Source organism: Callorhinus ursinus, unplaced genomic scaffold (genome assembly GCF_003265705.2).
Source record: "Callorhinus ursinus isolate GAN/ISIS: 27379988/994484 unplaced genomic scaffold, GSC_fseal_2.0 scaffold10, whole genome shotgun sequence".
NCBI lineage: Eukaryota > Metazoa > Chordata > Mammalia > Carnivora > Otariidae > Callorhinus > Callorhinus ursinus.
The window spans coordinates 31,996,287-32,011,475 of NW_027397072.1; the positions used below are offsets into that span (position 1 = coordinate 31,996,287).

At 40.7% G+C, this 15,189-nt stretch overlaps 1 protein-coding gene and 1 pseudogene across 4 annotated transcripts; one reads left to right on the top strand and one right to left on the bottom strand.

Annotated features, from left to right (window-relative positions):
* The first annotated feature begins 875 nt into the window (after positions 1–875).
* LOC112820619 (large ribosomal subunit protein eL22 pseudogene) lies at positions 876–1,237 on the top strand (annotated as a pseudogene).
* A 7,707-nt stretch (positions 1,238–8,944) lies between these two features.
* Positions 8,945–15,170, bottom strand: SRSF7 (serine and arginine rich splicing factor 7). 4 transcript variants are annotated; one of them, XM_025868091.2, is made up of 8 exons: positions 15,001–15,167; positions 13,777–13,957; positions 13,325–13,501; positions 12,380–12,454; positions 12,197–12,298; positions 10,331–10,384; positions 9,789–9,824; positions 8,945–9,241 (listed from the first exon to the last, which is right to left on the bottom strand). In XM_025868091.2, exons 1-8 carry the CDS (start codon positions 15,026–15,028, stop codon positions 9,187–9,189), a joined length of 708 nt encoding a protein of 235 aa, XP_025723876.1. In that variant the 5' UTR covers positions 15,029–15,167; the 3' UTR covers positions 8,945–9,186. The 4 variants fall into 4 exon arrangements, with proteins under 4 accessions (XP_025723876.1, XP_025723875.1, XP_025723878.1 ...); XM_025868090.2 differs by having other exon boundaries at positions 12,188–12,298; positions 15,001–15,160; XM_025868093.2 differs by lacking the exon at positions 9,789–9,824 and having other exon boundaries at positions 15,001–15,170.
* Positions 15,171–15,189: the final 19 nt, after the last annotated feature.

The window sequence follows — 15,189 nt, forward strand, 5'->3', positions numbered from 1 at the left end:
TTCAGCAAAAAGTATAAGCCAGGACAGACTTGAAAACAGCCCAAACAGTGAATTCACTCCCCATCTAAAACAGATCCATCAGCAAAGGGCAGAAATCCGACTGGTTGGGGTTTCTTAGCACCACTAAGCTATGCAGACACAGGGCAACCCCCTAGAAAGCTAAACTTAAAAATAAACACAAGAATGTTTTTATTTTTTATTATTTTTTTAAGATTGTATTTATTTGTTTGACAGAGAGAGACACAGCGAGAGAGGGAACACAAGCAGGGGAGTGGGAGAGGGAGAAGCAGGCTTCCCACTGAGCAGGGAGCCTGATGTGGGACTCGATCCCAGGACCCTGGGATCATGACCCAAGCCGAAGGCAGATGCTTAACGCCTGAGCCACCCAGGCGCCCCAAGAATGTTTTTTAAAAATAACCAAAAAGTTGAATAGAGATAGATTATAAAAAAGAACCAAGTGAAAACTGTAGGGTTGAAACGTACAACAACACATGAAATAACACTAGAGAAGCTAAGAAATGGATTTGAGATGACAGAAGAAAAAAAATAAGTGAACCTGAAGATAAATCCATAGAAATCATCAACTGAAAAATAGAGAAAACAGAACAGGGACACCTGGGTGGCTCAGTTGGTTAAACGTCTGCCTTCGGCTCAGGCCATGATCTCAGGGTCCCGGGATGGAGTCCCACGTGTCCGCTTCTCACTCTCCCTCTGCCTGCCGCTCCCCCTGCTTGTGTGCGCGCTCTCAAATAAGTAAATATCTTAAAAAAAGAGGAAAACAGAACAGAACCTCGGAGACATGTAAGACATCAAGCACATCAACACATGTGTGAGAGTCCAAGAAGGAGAGGATGCGTTCTGTGCCCACTGCTGCCATGGCACCTGTGAAAAAGCTTCTGGTGAAGCGGGGGCAAAAAAAAGAACCCTTGACCGCACCCCCTCTGTAGAGGATGGAATCATGGATGCTGCCAATTTTGAGCGGTTTCTGCAAGAAAGAATCAAAGTGAATGGAGAAACTGGGAGTCTCAGTGGAGGGGTTGTAACCATTGAAAGGAGCAAGAGCAAGATTACTGTAACCTCTGAGGTGCCTTTTCCCAAAAGGTATTTGAAATATCTCACCAAAAAATATTTGAAGAATAATAATCTATGTGATTGGTTACACACAGTTGCTACCAGCAAAGAGAGTTACAAATTGCATTACTTTCAGATTAACCAGGATGAGGGAGAGGAGGATTAAAACTCATTTATCTGGAATATTTTATATGAGTTCTTGAATAAAACTTGAGAACCAAAAAACAAAACAAAACAAACAAAAAAGAACAAAAAGAAGAGGAAACGGTCAGAAAAGTATTTCAAAAAATAATGGCAAAAACTCTCAAATTTGACAAAAACCATTAATCGATACAACCAAGAAGCTCAAATAACTCCAAGAGAATACAAAAAGATCCCCACCTAGCTATATAATATTTAAACTACTGAATGCCAAAAAACAAAGAAAATTGGAAAGAGAAAAAGTACTCATTACTACACGGGACTACCAATACAATTAACATCTGACTGCTCATCTGAAACAGTGGGGTCCAGGAAGCAGCAGAAAGACATAGTCAAAGTGCTTAAAAACGAAGGATTCCGTATCACCCAAAACTACCACTCAAAAGCAAAGATGAAATGAAAACATTCCCAGATAAAGAATTAGAGAATTCATTGCTAGCAGACCTGCCTCACCAGAAATACTAGAGGAAGTCCTTCATGCTAAAAGGAAATTAAGATGGCAACATGAATCCTTGGAAAGAAAGAAGAATATCAGATATAGTAAATTTATGGGTAACAAAAAGGGCCTGTGTATTTTCTCATCTCTTTTTTAAAAGACATAAGACTGTATAAAGCAAAGATTATGACACTGTATCACTGAGTTTATGATACCTACAGCACACGAGAAGGAAATCCAGGAAAAGGAAATACCCTGGAGCAAAATTTCTGTATTTTACTAGAATATTAATGTGAAGTAGATTGTGATAAATGAAGATATAACAACTAAGGAAATAACTCACAAATACAGTAAAAAATAAAATGAAGAGGAATTAAAATGATACAGCAAAACAACACTTAATACAAAAGAAGGCAGGTCCAAGGGGAAGAGGGGAAAAAAGACGGAAAACATATAGAAAACAACAAAAATGGGAAATACAAAAAAAAAAATGGGAATTGTAAATCCAACCATAGCAATGATTGTATTAACTGTAGATGGCTTAAATACCCCAAAAGGCAGTTTTGTCAGACTGAAATTAAAAAGCAAGATATAGCAACTAACTACATGCACCAATAGGCTGAAATTAAGTGGATGGAAAAAATGTACCATACAAAACAGTCATCAATAGAGAGCTGGAGGGGCGCCTGGGGGGCTCAGTCGGTTGGACGTCTGCCTTCAGCTCAGGTCATGGTCTTGGTGTCCTGGGATGGAGCCCCGCATCAGGCTCCCCACTTGGCAGGGAGTCTGCTTCTCCCTCTCCCTCTGCCTGCCATTCCCCCCTGCTTGCGCTCTCTTCTCTTTCTGTGTCAAATAAATAAATAAAATCTTAAAAAAAAAACAGAGCTGGAGTGGCTATATTACTATCAGACAAAATAGACTTTAAAACAAGAAGTATTCGTAGAGACAAAAATACTTTATAGTAAAAGCATCATCATATCAGAAAGATACAATTATAAATGTATGTATGCAGCTAGAAGAGCCACAGAGGCTTTGAAGCAATAATTGTGACCAGAGGCCACTCCTGGAGTCACCTTAGTGTTGGGTAAAACCAATAGTTCTAGTAAATACAGCTTCAAATTTCCTGAACAGCACGTTAACTTTCTTTTAGATGAATATTTCTCTGAGCACAGTGACCTCTGCTGGTATTTATATAAACTAAAATGCAGTTTCTACCATTTTCATAGAAAGGTTCTACTCCAGGGGCGCCTGGGTGGCTTGGATGGTTAAGCCTCTGCCTTTGGCTCAGGTCATGATCTCCAGGTCCTGGGATCGAGCCCCACACCGAGTCCCACATCGGGCTTCCAGCTCAGTGGGGACTCTGCTTCTCCCTCTCCCTCTGCCTCTCCCCTGCTCATGCTGTCTCAAATGAATAAATTCTTTAAAAAAAAAAAAAAAGAAAGAAAGAAAGGTTCCATTCCAGCTTAAGGTCATTTGCTCAGAGAAAGGATCAGAGAAACATAAAGAATACATATTAGAACCTTCCTTTGAATGAGTATTGCAAACTTTATTATAATAGTAATAAGCCAGGCCAATCTGTCCAGTAACTAGTGAACTAGGTGGGCCATTACTAGCCCCAACTGCAATATTCTGGTTATATATTAGAATCACCAGGAAGATTTTTAGAATATTAATGCTCAGGCATCACCCTCAGCAATTTTGACTTCATTGGAATGTTTCTAAGGCTTCTGGGTGATCCTAATATGTAACTAGGGAAAACCACCACCCTAGAGTAAAAGCTTTCACTAATATTCTAAGTGCATAAATGTTTAGCTAGAATTTGCCCCGTAGCTTCAGGAAGCACTTCCTCAAGAATGAGTCACAGAGAAACAATCTTCCCAGACCAAAAGTGTGTCTCAGTAAGGCTGTTGCAACCCTACCAGTAATGGCACCTAAGATCTTCAGAAATAATTATATTGAAGACTGTGAACAGTTGAAGATAAACGTCTAAACCAGGGATGGCAAACATTTTCTGTAATGGTTTTGTGATGTACAATCTGTCACAATTACTCAATTCTGCCCCTATAACACAAAAAGTCAAGAGATGATAGGTAAACAAATAAGCCTTGGCTGCGTTCCAGTAAAACTTTATGGATGCTGCAATTTGAATTTCACATCATTTTCATGTCATTAAGTATTATTACACTTTTAATTTTTTCAACCACATAAAAATGTAGAAACCATCTTAGCTCATTAGCTGTATGAAAACAGCAGTGGGCCAGATCTGGCCTGTGGGCCATCACTTCCTAAATCCTGGTCTAAATAGCCTGCACTCTGAAAGAATATAAACAGTAAAGCATAGTATAACCATCCTTAGTTAAAGAAGGCAGTATGTTCTTATTATAGGAGCCCAGGAACTCTGGTGATGGTCATTTTGACAATGACTGAGATAAACTAGCCCATCTAACTTTACCTCTGCTATATATATTTTCTTTACAGCCAGATTTTTTATTCTTGGCATTGAACAGATTCATTTTCTAGAATCCAGATTTCTTCAAGATATGCTATAACCCCAAATAAAAACTAACAAGGTCTTCCTATAGGATCACATTCAGCCTCCTGCAAGCTTTGGTTACCGAGAACTACCCCAGGGAATCTGCAGAGAACTGGATAGGATTACAGGCTATAACCTTAGGCAGCTGATAGTCATATGAAATGGCTGCTGTGGGTCCAATGACGTTATTAACGTTTCTCACATGGGATAGGTGGACTCATCTGGGCTCACCAGCTCTTGGAGTGGTAGGTAAGTCCCCACCCTTCTCAGAGAACTGTCTGCACAGAAATCTTCCACACCCTTTCTGAGGAGAACTCTTGGGAGTTTAACCCAAATGAGAAAAAAACCTTGCACTACAGCTGCAGAGTGGAGCTGGACATTAACAGCGGCCTATGGATCCAGATCCTCTGCAGGCGGAGTCAGACAGGGTCAGAGTCAGTCTTAGAGGTAGCTGAAAGGAAATGGGAACTTTTCATTGAAATGGTGATTGTAAAGGTCTCAGACAAGAGAGGAGGTTCCAATTTTATATGCTTGATTTAATAGATTAGAATTCATTAATTCATCCATTAACTAACTTTTCCTTCATCAAGTACTAGGCAGTGAGGAAATGGAATAAGGCCTGGTACATCCTGTCCCAATTAGACTTGGCAGCATACCTGCAGAGAAGTAAATAGGCAATTACAGTGTGAATAGGAATCCGACTATAGAAGTTCACGGTGTTGAAAGCAAGGGAACGTCAACCAGACTTTTGAATATGTGGAAACTTTCCAGAATAGGGGGAAAATATGCATTCTGCCACAATTAAAACAAAAAAAACTATGCTGAGACACCATTTTCCAACACAAGATTGGTAAAATTAACAAGTGATAGCCCACCATGTTACACAAAGTATACCATGTAGGCAATAGGAGAGAAACAGATATATATCTAGTTACCAGGGCAAACTAACAATATCTAGCAAAAATATAAATGCACATATCCTTTGACCAGCAATTCAACTTCTAGGGATTATCCAAGATATGCAGGGTCACATGTAATGTATTGTGCAAGGTGATTCACTACAGCATTGTTACAGTAATTAGAAACAACCCTCACAGGTGATAAGGAACTGATTCAGTTCCTGTTAACTCTGCTCAAAAACGCTCAGTGGAAAAAAAGCAAGCACTCTCCAAAGTATACAAGGTCCTGTATGATCTATGTCCTACAGCCCTCTCCCTTCCTATGCCATCTCTTCCCGGTTCTCCCTTCTGTTCACTTCATTGTGGTCTCCTTACCCAACTGAAAACTCTTCAGGGCCTTCACAGTTACTGTGCCCTCTGCCCAGAGTTGATGTACCTTACTCCCTCACTTGTGCAAATGTCACCATCAGAGGCCTTACTTAGACACCCTTTACTCAACACCAACCAACTCCCTCTCTCTCCCCCAGCTTCATGGTTGTGCATATCCATCATTACCCACCTGTTTGTTCATTTGTCTCTCCAGAACTTAAGCTCCATGAAGACGGACTTTGTTCACCTGTTTTCCAAGGCTAGCAGAACCTGGCACATTGAAGGGGCACAAAAGTTAACTGCATAAATTATGCAATATCCAGGAACTAAATAGTATGCAGCATAAAAAAATGAGCAAGTGCCATTTTTACCTACATAAAAGAACTCCAAAATGTTAAGTGAGAAAAACAAGGTCTATCTCTTTTGTGTTAAAAGGAAAAAGGAGAAAGTATGTATGTGTGCTCAGGCTATATAATTGGTTAACAGTGGTTATCTTTGGGGAGAGAACTGTGCTGCTTAGTTAGGGGTAGGGAGCCTTCTTACTGTATACACCTTGAATATATATTACCAAGTCAAAAAATGAGATAAAATGGAAAATAAGTTGGGCCAATGGCCTATGGGAAAGGGAAAAAGCACTAGATCTGAGAACTGGCCTTGAGGGAGTAACAGTTAATTAGCTACTGCATTCCACATGTTTGTTATCCTTCTAACCAGCATCTTTTCCTCATTAAGTCTGGAAACAAAATAGCCAAATTATTAGCAATGGCATAATCTACAATGGATAGAATCATAGATTTTATTTTCTGATTTTCCCATATGGTTTTGTTTTAAAGGAGCAATAAGGTGCTTTATTGATTAGAAAAGTAAGAAAAGTAAGGGCTTTGGGTGCCTGGGTGGCTCAGTCGTTAAGTGTCTGCCTTTGGCTCAGGTCATGATCCCAGGGTCCTGGGATCGAGCCCCGCATCGGGCTCCCTGCTCCACGGGAAGCCTGCTTCTCCCTCTCCCTCTCCCTCTGCTGCTCTGCCTGCTTGTGCTCTGTCAAAATAAAATCCTTAAAAAAAAAAAAAAAAAGTAAGGGTTTTGGAATGGTATGTAGGATTCAACGTTTCCTACCTCCTAACAGGATAATAGTACAGTATTAATCTTTCTGAACCCATTTCCTCTTCTGCGAGCACTATTTTGTTGTGGGGATTGACAAAAATATCAAAAATTTGGTATTTTTACTAGAATGATAACAGGAACCCCTAAGGTGTGGAAAAAATAACCTATCTGGCTTTAAAGCTGCCTACTGGTGTTCCCTGCCACTGTCCCTTAAGATAATTCTGGATAGAACAGCTTTAATACTACCATACCTTAAACCTAGGCATCTTCATCCCATTTCTTTGGCTTGTCACCAGTTTTCACCACCCTCCAAACACTCCAAGACCAGCCAGGCCCCTAGTATGTTACTTCGACTTTTACTCCAACATGTCTTTCCAGCTATGCAATTATTTACATCGAGGTTGTACAGCCCTCCCTTCCAAAGTCCTCCAAATAACGGTTGCTCAAGGATAGCCAGATCTAATGAATTCTTCGCTATTACTCTTCGCCAAGCTGTTAAGAGCTTCCACTTCCTTTTAATATTATCTTGGAAATCACCGTGCTCTTTAGACTTCAAGATAGGCTACATGAAGATGAGAAATCACAATCCTATACCACCATTCATTTAACCAATTCTCAAAGTTTGATGGTGTTTCCAAACTCCCTCAGATTTCATCTCAGGAGGGAATATGGCAAGGTGGTAGGAACTTTCACTCAATACTTAGCCTAGCTCCAAGTCCAAAGGAAAACTACCACTGTGAAGTCAGGGGTATGCATTACCTACCTTTCAACACCTCTCGGTAGGTGAGAGGACCAAAATAAGATTTTATGTCCAAAGTACTGTGTCTGATGTGTTTAATTAGCTACCAGGTAGTGCCAGGTTTAAAATTTGTAAGGAATGAGCCTAGACTAGCACCTTATCAAGTCAGTCACATAAATTTAGCATTCCTAACATCTTAAATTGTAAACAAAAGTACACTGCATCAAAGTGTTACCATTTTAAGATGTATACTAATCATAGAAGTAGTTGCTGTGAAGCATGTGAAAGGTACTAGCCTAGATACCCAGCATTCCCTTTCCCATTAAGGGCAGAACTTTCCGTGCTGGTTTCTTAAACCCATTTTTGCCCCTACCCCTCCTCTATATCCTTCTCATTCTTTTGTACTAATCTCTAGGATGCAGCTAGCAATCCATCCCCAAGCTACAGGTGATTCCTACTCTTGGCTCAGAACTCCCACTTCCAAAAATTGATATCAGGATTGTTTGTTCTCTGCAGATTTATTAAGTGAACTTATCTTTATATAATACAGAACAATTAAAGCTGACCAAGTGGAACAAATAAGCCTGCCAATTATACACAGCTTTACACCATTATAATTCAGCCAGTTGTCAAAATTCTGAAAACAAAGCATCCAATCTTTCAACGCACTAGTGATCAGACCAAATAAAATTTGATGCAGACCAGTATTCCCCTTTTTTTGCACCAATGCTAGTGAATACCTGGTAAAAGCTTGACCGGAAAACTCAAAATTAACTACTATTGCCCTACTAAAGATAAAGTCTCAATAAAGAATCTACTGGCTATATTCTAAGATCTACCAGATGCTACCAAAACAACTACATAAGGTGTTGCTAAATGTAGGTGAGATTTACAAAACTGCTTTAGTCTCATTAACATTTCTGATTGACATCTTTTTTCTTTTCTCTGATTGACATCTTTAATTACTTTTGCACCAGCCTGGCAAAATAAGATGTTGGTAGTCAGAAACTGAAAAACCTAGATTGGGAATTAACAGATCTCTGCTCAGAATATGGCAATCCATTTCAAGAGACAGATTATCCAGACTGGAAAATTTTGCAAAGCTGGTTTACATGAAGATGTTTTGTCCCAAATTCAGACAATTCCTCGAACATGCAGAAGTTGTGGTATAAAATGTCGAAAAAACAAAAACATTGGGTAGAACTTAATAAAATCAGGAGTTCTAGTTTGACACCATCCCATCTAATAGCCTGAAAACCTCAGTTACGATACTTAACTAAATAGCCTTTGGAATCATTGGTCCCTCTAGGTTGACAGATTGAGATTAGAGCTTGATATCTAGTAACACCAACTCCAATAGATTAATGTAGGGACTTGTCATATACACTTATGCTATTAAGGGGACTTGAGTTACCTCACCCAAAGCTCTAAGGATAAAAAGGAATTTTCAAAGTGTATGTATACTACAGCTAATGATGTTGACAACTCAACACCATTAAACTTTGAAATGTTAAGTCTGTATGAATATGGTTAATATCAAGGTTCACCCCTGAAGCTTAACAAACTGAATATTAATATTGAACACAAATCAAAAATCTAGTTAGAAACATTTTATTTAAATGTGCCAAATAAAAACCCACATTTTCAGACCATAGGATGTTAATACATTCAACAAAAATTTTATATTATCTTACTGCTGTGAATTTACAGAGTAATAATCCAGATCCACTTTGATTAGATGGTTGAAATACCCTTCCTAGGTTACACTTTGACACCACAAATCCCTTATAATAATGTAAACAAAATAACTTTTCCCTAAAAGGTGAACTTGAGAACTTCAGTCCACTCTTTCAGGACTTGCACTTCTTCGCGGACTTCCTGATGGGGAACGACTAAAAAAAAAAAAAAATTAAGTTCGGCACTGATTAGTATTTACTGAAATTTACTCTTCTCATGTACATGTCAGGGCAAAACTCAATTTCAACAAACTCGAAAGTGGCCAAAAGTACTTTATGGCAGAAAGCTAAAAATCCCAAGATTAACATATAAATCCTTTGTCTCTGCTTAAGATTAGTTTAATAGCCTTACTACGAGAACTATTTTGAATTCTGGGAGGTTTTTCCTTCATGTGGGTACTTCATTTACCTATCGTCCCATGTGGAGGAAAAAGGTTTCTTAACATGAAATTATACAGTTAAAGGTTCACAGCACTAAACATCTTAATAATCACCCTAATATTTTATGACTAAGTATCTACCCAAACTACAAACTAATGTTGAAGTAGGAAAAGCAATCACCTAAGAAACTTAGTATCTAGTAATATATATAGCACCAATTCTCCAAAGAGCTCAAAGCCTGCAAAAGTAAGCAGTAAGCAAAACAAATTCTGCGGAGGCCACACTTGACAGTTAAGATTTGCCAACAAATTATTTAGCTTACCTTCTTTTTGGAGATGGAGATCTGGACTTTGATCGGCTGTCAAAACATGAGAAATTCTATTAAGAAAAAGTACTAACCAATCCCTTTCTTATAATCACAGTATCATGAAATGAACCCCCAAGTTGCCCTGAGCTTAAAATTAAAAGGTCAGGCCACAATTAAACTGAGAAAGAGCCTTGCAGTTTTTGCAAACAAAAGCCAATCTTCCAACAACTGTTCTTCATAAAATGAACTGCTTCATTGCATCACAATCTTTACATCTGCTTTAAGCACGGTATCTCAGAATGCTTCTCCATGCGCCCATCAGTTCTAACAAGGCCTCTTCATGTAACCCCAAAGCCAGAAACTTCGCACTATAGCTTGACATTTTCTTGTCCAGGAAGTCAATAGGCCTATTGTGGCTGAAGTTCTAAAGTTTGATTTACTAAGAAAGTACTGTGTTCCACTAACACCTAAGCTTAATCAACAATTCAAAACACTTTGAACTCTTTGGATATTGGTGCCATATAACTAGAAGAGCATTCATCAGATTTTTACCCTACCTGCTTCGTGGTCGTGAAAGAGACCTGGATCTTGATCTTGACCTTGACCGTGATCTTAATAAAAAGAAAAACAATTATACCAATTAGTTCATAGGAATAATCTCTCCAAAAACCTACTGAGCACTTTTAGGTAAACTAAGAATAGAGAAACTAAAATTAAGCAAGACACAGGGTGCTTGGCTGACTCAGTAGGTAGTATGTGACTCTCGATCTCAGGGGTTAGGAGTTAAGAGCCCAGGCTGGGTGTAAAGATTAAAAAAATTGTGTTGTTTTTTTAAAGATTTTATTATAAAATTGACAGAAAGATACAGTGAGAGAGGGAACACAAGCAGGGGGAGTGGGAGAGGGAGGAGCAAGCTTCCCGCTGAACAGGGAGCCCGATGTGGGGCTCCATCCCAGGACCCTGGAATCATGACCTGAGCCAAATGCAGACCTTAACGACTGAGACACCCAGGTGCCCCTAAAAAAGTTTTTCAATTAAGTATTACAAAAAAAAAAAAACAAAAACCCAAAACTAAGCAGACAACTCTTTCCTTATATCGGCCTATGACTGGACAAACGACACTCTGAATAAAGAACCACCACTTCAATTACTTGGTTCTATCATACTCATTGATCTGGGTTGATTGTCACAGTTCCTAGAGAGAGGTATGATATTCTTAGACTATATCGTATTCAAGAGAAATAAATGGTTTTCATTTAAGACTGCTTTACCTTCAAAGAATCAAACCAACATCAGCCCCTAAAAAGACATTTCAATACTTCTGGTGATATATCAGTATATAATGTCACAACTGGATCTTAAAAGACTATTCTCAAGATTAACAAGCTTTCATAGTTCAGGACCATCGATTTGTCATACAAACTAAATCTGGCTCTAAAATACACAAATTGGGGTCCTGCAATGCATTCGTCTAGAGTCCAGAGCTTTCTCAAGTGGACTAAAATTGTAGAATCCCTGCATTTAGAGATTTTGTGCTATTATTTAACTCCCAGTGGCATTCCCTACTAGTGACTCAACTGTAGTATTGTCAACTCTTCATTTTCTAGAATCTTAACCATTTCAATCACCTTTAAAGGACTTCTATAAAAGGAGTAAAAAAAATAAGGTTTGTAGTTTGATTTTTAACTTCTTACGTTTCAGTGTTAAGTCTCTGGTTAAAAACAGGCCACATTCACCCACAGTTACACTACTGTAAACAACTTCCCATGGTCTCAAATTCACCCATTGTTCAAAAAAGGAGAAATTTTTATGTTTAAACTTGCTTCTAAGTATCCTCCTCGTTCTTTTTAAAGATTTTATCTATTTATTTGAGAGAGAGTACACAAGAGGGGTAGGGTCAGAGGGAGAAACATACTCCCCACTGAGCAGGGAGCCCGATGTGGGACTCGATCCTGGGACCCCAGGATCATGACCTGAGCCAAAGGGAGTCGCTTAACCAACTGAGCCACCCAGGCACCCTTATCCTCCTTGTTCTAGTGGGCCTCCTGATCAGAGATCCAGCAATTACCACCTTTTAGAGGTAGCATCATTTACCTAGACAGACATAATCTGACTAGAGTTCAGCAATACGTCTACCCAGAGTGTTCACTGGAATGACTTGAGGATTTGTGCTTTGGACCATCCTCTACCATGGCCTCTCAACCCTCTAAAAATCTTTGATTGGGCTTTTCTTTATCTGTACAATTACAGTAATATCCATTTATAGGTCATGTATAAATTCAACTTCTAGGTCTCAAAATTATTTTTGAAGCAATCCCATTTCAATTATGTCTTTAAGACACTCATTGTCTTAAAGTGCAGTCATTAAGACGTGACAATCCAAATACAAATAAGGGAAAAAAAGTGTTACATACTGGAAATACCTCGATCCTTTTATAGAACCAGACCTAGATCGTCTGAGTGAAGCTGATCTTGATCTACGAAGAGACACCGATCTTGATCGTCGTGGAGATGCTGATCTTGATCTAAAACATAAATCCAAGTTTAAGTCTTATGTCCAATTAGTTTATCACTTGTTAAAGCTTAAATTAAGCAGTATTTCTCACCTCCTTCCCCTGCTCCTGCTTCGTGAGCGAGAGTATCGCCTACCCCTGGACCTCGAATGTGATCTAGACCGTGACCTATTTTTTTAAGTTAGAAAAACACAAAATGTTAGATGGTAACTCGTTTTTAGAGTTCGTGTGCCTCTGCTGAAATCAAATCTCAAAGCTATTTAAATTTAGTGTCTCATTCGGAAATAAACTCTGGGCCTATTAAGTTTTTTTTTTTTTTTTTACTACCTAAAAAAAGATTTGTTAAAAGCTGAATTACATCTTAGAATTACATAATATAAAACACTATAATGTGTATTTAAAATAAACCTTGCAAGTTTGCAGGTCGACCCTCTTTGGCCCATGGTCTAGTAGATCTAGACGATCTAGAAGTATCTATAGCCGATCGCTGCATCTAGATGTTTTCTTCAATCTAACGACGATCAAACTGACAGCCAAATGAGCCAGGTGAGGCTTGATTGACGCAAGAAGATTTTTCTAGTTGGGAATGTGGTCAATCTGGTGTTCCTCTTTCTAAACCGGAGGGGGCCCCAATTGTAAGCCAAATTTACTGTTACGGCGATCACCGTCTCAAATTTTCTGCCCTTTAAAGAATAAGGTGAAGCTAGGTGTAGATGACTCGAGGGGATCTGGCCTCTTATGCTGATCACCTCAAGGTCTAGGAGGATCTTAATTGTCGGATTTGCAAGGCGCCTCAGCATGATATCATAAGGCTCGTGACATTCTGAATCAAGGCGACTGACTCAAACGAAGAAACCTGAAAGGTTTTGACCAGGTTGATTATTAATATATTAACATTTGTTTAATTAAACAAAAATTGTAAAATACACCTGTACAATTAACATTCAAGTTTATAGAAAAATACTAGTTTCTGCCTTGCTAATAAAAAAATTACTTGATTAACTAGTATACCAACCATTCCTTTATTAAAATAAATACCTGCTTCGCCGCCGCCGGCTATAACGATGACAATCATAAGCATAATGTCCCTTTTCGCCACACTCATAGCATCTATCATTGGGATCAAAGGGACGTCGGGCGGGTGGTCTATCAAAACGAGATCTCCGAGGCATGCCTGTTGATAATTCAACTCTCACTCGGGAACCACAAATCACCCTATAAAAGAGAATAAACAAAATTCTAATGCTAAGAATACACATCACTTCTAGATTTAGAACTTTCCAACCACTCTTTTTCCTCACAAACTTCAGCTATCTTTCTAAACCCTTCCAACTCCCACCTTTGCGCCCCCTTCATATCTTAAATATACAGAATTACGATTAGCTAGTCTCCTCCAGACTACAGAATCCAAGCTTATCACCTAGCTCACTACCCAGCCCACAGGAATATTCTAATAGACGTCAATTTCCCATAACCAACATCTTACTTACTTCCCATCCAGGCCTCGCACTGCATCTTCTGCATCTCTAGGATCTTCAAATTCCACAAAGGCAAATCCTGGAGGATTTCTCGCAATCCACACAGTTCTTAAGGGACCATAATAACTGAAAGCCCTTTCTAACTCTCCTTTGCCGGCACCGGTTCCCAGATTACCAACATACACCTTGGTTTCTGTTTAAAAACGCAAATAGAATAACCATGTTATGCAAAATTTTGCCTAAGTCTGAGTGAATTCTGTGCCCCAAACAGGCCATCCTTAATCTTGTGCAAAGCACGTTTAATGCTTTATCAAAGATTTACTTTAGCCTTAAACCCAGCAAAGCCCATACATTTTGAGAAGCTACGTGTATGACAAAGATCTTTACATTCTAGTAAGGAAACGACCTCCAAAACAGAAGCACAGACACGTGGTAGGATATTCCGAGGCGTGGGGCGGGCTCCGCCCCGGCCCCGCCCCCGAGTCCCGGCAGCCCCGGGCGCGCGGGGAGCGCGCGGGCCGGCAGCGTCGGCAGCGGGCGGGCCCCGGCAGGGGCCGGACCGGGAGAGCGGGGCTGCGCCGGCTCTCGTCCTCCGCGGCAACCGCCCTAGGCGCAGGCTCGCCCAGACTCCAGCTCCCCGCCCCAGAGCCATAAACCGCGCTCGAAAGAGCTAAAAGAGAAAAGAAACCAGCCGCCAGACGAAAAGATTATGTCTCCATTCCCACTCCTCATTCGACCGATTGTCTGACGAGAATGCGCAGCTCGAGGCTGCCACGCTTTTGTTCAGTCTCAAATTCACTCCTGATTTTACGGCTGCGACCAGATCTGTCTGCTAAAGTGGCGGGAAAGCGCCAAGGAAATGCGCCACCATGGTCGTCAATGTGCGCAAAATGGCAGCCGAGAGGGGGGGGGGGGGGGGGGGGGGGGGGGAGGGGGGGGACAGGCGGGCGCCTCGAGGAAGGGCAACAGGGAAACAGTGATCGTGGGCCTGCCTCGGGCTGCGGTGGGAAACGAAATCGCCCAAGAATGAATACGGAACCCACCACAGACCTGCACCCGCCATCCCCCGGCTGCCCTCGATACCCCGCCCCCGCGGCCTCCGGCTTCGTATGGTGTGCGCCGAAGCCGCCATTACGCACGCGGAATAACCGTCTCCCAACCGCCGCGCCAACCCCACGGCCTCGCAATACTCACTACATCCACAGCAACGTCCCTTACCGGGCCCTGGCCTCTTACCTCCTCCATACCGCCCGTAACGCGACATGATGACTGGCCCGCGAGCTCGGCTCTTTCAGCTCGCAGAGCCCAGGGAGCGTGAAATACAAAAGCTGCAAAACCTAGTCCGTGGCCAACGGTCCCGGCGGCACTACGAGGAAGAGGCTGGGTTCGCGTTTATATATGCGGCGGCTGTGTCTCTCTGCGCAT